The following is a 4607-nucleotide window of genomic DNA, read 5'->3' as shown; positions in this document are numbered from 1 at the left end:
ATGTTTTTGGTTTAAGATTCAAAGATCTCAGGGCACTGGTTTCTGGAAAGCAGCTTATTCACATTAAAGTCCTTAAAGTGTTCGTGTATTTTTTTTCCCAGAAATTGTACTTTTAGAAATCTATCCTGAAGAAATAACCAGATAGTTTCAAAAACATTAAACAGTTTAAGTGTTCAGAGGAGCACGTCTTGCAGCAGCAGATAATAGAATGACCTAAACCAAACCAAAACCAAAACCAAACCCACTGCCATTGAGTCGATTCTGACTTATAGCGACCCCCACTGGGTTTCCAAGGCTGTAAATCTTTATGAGAGTAGATTGCTTCATCTTTCTCCTGCGGAGCAACTGGTGGGTTTGAACCGCTGACCTTACGGTTAGCAGTCAAATGCCTTAGCCATGACACCGCCGGAGCACCTTAATGAATAGCTAAGTAGAATATTATGTGCCACCAGGATGAACCCTTATTTATGTTTTCAAAGGGCATTTAATGACAGGGAGTATTTTCTGTGTAGAACAGCATTTGTATTACAACAGGACATGACCTGTGCCTTCCAGTGGTGTGAATTGCATAGACACTCCTGTCCCTCTTTGGATGTTCATGTGTGAGGGCAGTTGACTAGGCAGGTGTGGATGGTGGTGACCCAGCAACCAGTCACCTGTGAGTCAACTCTGACTCCAGGTGACCCACGAGTGTTCGAGTAGAACTGTGCTCCACAGGGTTTCCAGGGGCTGATTTTTTCAGAAGGGAATTACCAGGTCTTTCTTCCAAGGCACTCTGGGTGGACCTGTTCAGATGGAGCCGAGCATGGCTCTGCCTAGGGACTCCTTGTTGACAGTGAGAGGACAGTTTCCGTGCACTTTTCCAGTGTCCCCCATTTCCCATCATGTGAACGTGTATGTGGTCATGCCAGCGGGGCCATGCTGCAGCCGTTAGACAGCTCAGTGGCTGGTGGCAGCCACGTGGTGGTACAGATGAGCGCATCTCTGTAGCCCACGCCGCAGAGGGTCGTTCCTTGCTTGCAGTGCATGGCCGAGGCTGGCTTTGGCTCTGCTCTGGCCCTCATCTGGGCCCAGGTTGCAGGCAGTGTTGTTGGGACAACACCTGCCACCTGCAGGAGAAGCAAGAAGGAGGCACAGAGGGCGGGGAAGCAGGGCCTCCGCTGACCTTTGCCATGCTCAGCCGAGCTCTGTCAGTCTCCCCATGGGGAGGGATAAGGTGTCAGCCCAGACAGAAAGGGCCTCCCACGGGGCATCGCTTTTGTAATCTGATACATGTGCATGTTGTTAAAAAAAAATCTAGAATTTCAAGGTTCCTGCTGGAAGAAGCAGGTTAGTGGGGAGAGGCAGGAAGTAGGAGGGCTTGGCAAGTCTGCATAAGGAGCTCTGATGTTGGTATGGTTAAGGCATTTGGCTGCTAACCAGAAGGTTGGCAGTTGAAACCCCACAGCTGCTCCTCAGAAGAACGATGAAGCAGTCTGCTTCTATAGAGTTTAACAGCCTTGGAAACCCAATAGGGCTTGCTGTCAGATGGAATTGGCTCAATGGCAGTGAGCTTGTTTATTTTTTTGACAAGCTTGTGTAGGTGCCTGATGCCAGGGGGACCTTCCTCAGGCTGGATGCCCATGGGGTGCACCTCACGCTAGCAGGTGGTCCCGTGCCCACCCCGGGTGAGGGAGGACAGTCATGCTCAGTCCTCGTTACACAGGCGTGTGCAAGGAGGCACCTCCCTTGGGACTGAAGCTGCCCCTGCACTGATTTCAACCCCGGGCAGCTGTGGGAGATGCCCGATTCGAACCCTGGGAGGCTCTGGGAGATGTTGGGGGTGTGGGTGCTGCTGGGTTGCCCATGCGGGGGGCTTTCTGAGCCCCATCTAGAGACAGCGGCCTCGTTCCTCTGCACCTGTGGGCTCAGATGCACATGGCTTCTCTAAGAAATGTTGCTGAGTCCCAAGTCAGACATGTGTCAGCTCGTGAGGGCTCTGCTGGTTTTGTGTGATTCATGTTGTTGGCTTGGTGGTGTGCTGGTTATCCTGGGTCCTTACTTGTTTGCCACTGATTAGTGATGCGGAAACCCCCCCAGGGCTTAAATGAAGACAGTGTGGTTAGAGAAGGCACGTGTGAGGGTTTATGAGTGTGACGTATACACGAGTGCATGAGTGTGCACAAGGGCTTGGCATGCCCAGCACTCCAGGTTGTGACTGGAAGTGCTTACTGCGACACAGATAAGTGTGGAGTGTGTACCTGCTGTGACCAGGACATGGGTGGGAGGCAGACAGGAAGGATGGGATGGGGAGGGCTCTCCTGAGCTGAACTTTGACTCAAAGGTGGCGATCTGGCTGTGGGTGGACACACATGTTAAGAAGCTGTGACAACATGGACGTGTGCTCAGTAATGTGAAGTAGACACGCAGTCAGCATTGTGAGGTGGACATGGGTGTGGAGTATTAGGTGGACACGCAATTGGCACTGTGAGGTGGGTGTGGGTGTGGAGTGTTAGGTGGACATGTAGTCGGCACCGTGAGGTGGACATATGTCTGGTGCTGTGTGGTGGATGTGCAGTTGGAACATGAGAAAGACACATTGGGAATTGTGAGGTGGACACATGTTGGTGCCATGAAGTGATGTGTGCTTCGTGCTGAGGTGGTCATGTTTGACGGGGTCCTCCCCCTTGCCTGTGTGTCTGCAGTTATGCCCAGACCTCAATCAAAGCGAGTCTCGTCTTCAACCATGGCTTCAAGGCAGGAAGAAACATGCGTCGCAAGCTCTTTGCAGTCTTGCGGCTAAAGTGTCATGCTGTGTTTCTGGACTTGCAGGTGAGCATGCTTGCAGCAGGGGGGGTTGTCAGCAGCAGGTGGGGTGTCAGCAGCAGGGAGTAGGCTGGCAGCAGGTGGGCGTGCCAACAGCAGGTGCTAAGTGAGCAGGGGGCATTCCGGCAGCAGGGAGCACCCAGGGAGCAGGTAGGTGTGACGGCACCAAGGGCTAAGTGAGTAGGGAGCATGCCAGCACCAGGGAGCATGCCATTAGCAGGTAGTTGTGACCAGCAGGTGGGACGCTGGTAGCAGGGGCTAAGTGAGCAGGGAGCATGCCGGCAGCAGGTAGGGGTGATGGCAGTAGGTGGGCGCGCCAGCACTAGGGGGCAGAGTCCACAGCCAAGCGATCCTGCTGGCCAGGAAGTCTGCATTGTGACAGCTGCCTGACCTACAGTCCATGCTCCTAATTGTGTGTGTGTGAGAACATGAACATGTTAAGTATGTGTGCATGCACGTATGTGTGTGGCTGGGTGTGAGCATGCGTGTGCCTGTGTGCATGGGTATCTGTACATGTTCAAATGTGCATGTGCATGTGTGCACACAGTATGTGTGAGTACTTATGTGTGCACATCTGATGCACATGTGTGAGCCTGTCTGTGTGACTGCATAACATATGTGGTCACACATGTGAGCATGTGTGTGTGTGTGTGTGTGTGTGTGTCCCCTTTAACTTAGTTGCTGAAGCCCCTCTGCAGGTGCCTGGGTGTCTCTCCCTAAAGAGTGTGGAGGGGCAGCGGCACTTGGTGGGCTCAGGGCTCCAGGCATGGACACGTAGTGGTGAGGGCAGCTGTGGGGTGGGCATGTGTGTGCCAGCTTCCTCCTGCCTGAGCTCTTGTCCTCAGCCCCCAAAAGCCTAGCAGAATACATTGTAGGTCAGACACTGTCCCGCATGTGGGTGAGCAGGCCATCCCATACAGCCAGGCTGGACTCTTCTGGAGAAAGGGGCTGGGCTGGGCTCCCCTGGAGGAACAGCCAGTTTCCCATCAAAACGTCCCTTTCTGTTCGACTGACTGGTTGATAAAGGAAGAGATTCCAGGGACGTTTTGACTGTGTTCTCTCTCCCTCTCTAACTTCAGGTGAACAGTCTTCAGACAGTTTATATCAACGTTTACAAGATCTTTCTCCTGCAGGCCTACAGGTTGGTCACTGGCCACGCTGCCACCAGAGGGAGGCACAGGGCAGGGATGTGGTGACGGCCCTGGAGAGCAGTCCTCTCTGTCCCTTCCTCACGGTGCTCTGTGCTGCAGCCTCTCAGGTGCACGAGCAGCGGCACTGGCTTCCTGTCTATGGCAGCAGACGCCACCTCTGCTGTCCCTGAGCCGGCTTCGCTCTCTGAGAGGTGCCTGCAGCCTGTGGCCAGGTGAAGCTGATGGTCCCTGTGGCCTTGGGTGCCCTGTGTTCCTGGGCACTGACCATCTCGGGTATACAGATTTGTCTTCAGAGAGGGTGAGGGAGGTGGAGGGCATCCCCTCAGGGAGAGTGTAGGCAGACCCTCAGGTGAGATTTGGAGCCAGGAGAGTAGAGGATGGAGTGTTAGCTGGCATCTTGTACCTCTCTACACCCCGGAAAGGAACAGGAAGAGGTGGCGCCCCAAACACAGCCTGGGCTTCAGGGCAGGAAGCCTTTGCCCTGTGGAAGGTGGCATGACCGTGGCATGTTAGCCTCCGGGTGTGGCCCATGGGTTATTGTCTGTGACAGCACTTACAGATAGGCCGTGAGATGTCTCTGAGAAGTTACCCGAGGAAAGCTCTGTTTTAACCCCAGGGAGCACCTCTGCCTCCACGCCTTGGCAGTGACTG

At 53.9% G+C, this 4607-nt stretch overlaps 1 protein-coding gene across 1 annotated transcript in view; it reads left to right on the top strand.

The window, feature by feature from the left end:
• Nucleotides 1-4607, top strand: part of TERT (telomerase reverse transcriptase) — a 49378-nt gene that overhangs the window by 39419 nt on the left and 5352 nt on the right. The window contains exons 12-13 of the mRNA XM_007951615.1: nt 2685-2811; nt 3885-3946. Of these exons, the coding sequence (XP_007949806.1) occupies nt 2685-2811; nt 3885-3946 (189 nt within the window). The remainder of the gene's footprint in view (nt 1-2684; nt 2812-3884; nt 3947-4607) is intronic.

This window comes from Orycteropus afer, unplaced genomic scaffold, assembly GCF_000298275.1.
Source record: "Orycteropus afer afer isolate SDZICR_OR568_19922 unplaced genomic scaffold, OryAfe1.0 scaffold00303, whole genome shotgun sequence".
NCBI lineage: Eukaryota > Metazoa > Chordata > Mammalia > Tubulidentata > Orycteropodidae > Orycteropus > Orycteropus afer.
The sequence above is the reverse complement of the archived record's forward strand: the minus strand, read 5'-3'. Positions and strand labels throughout refer to the sequence as shown.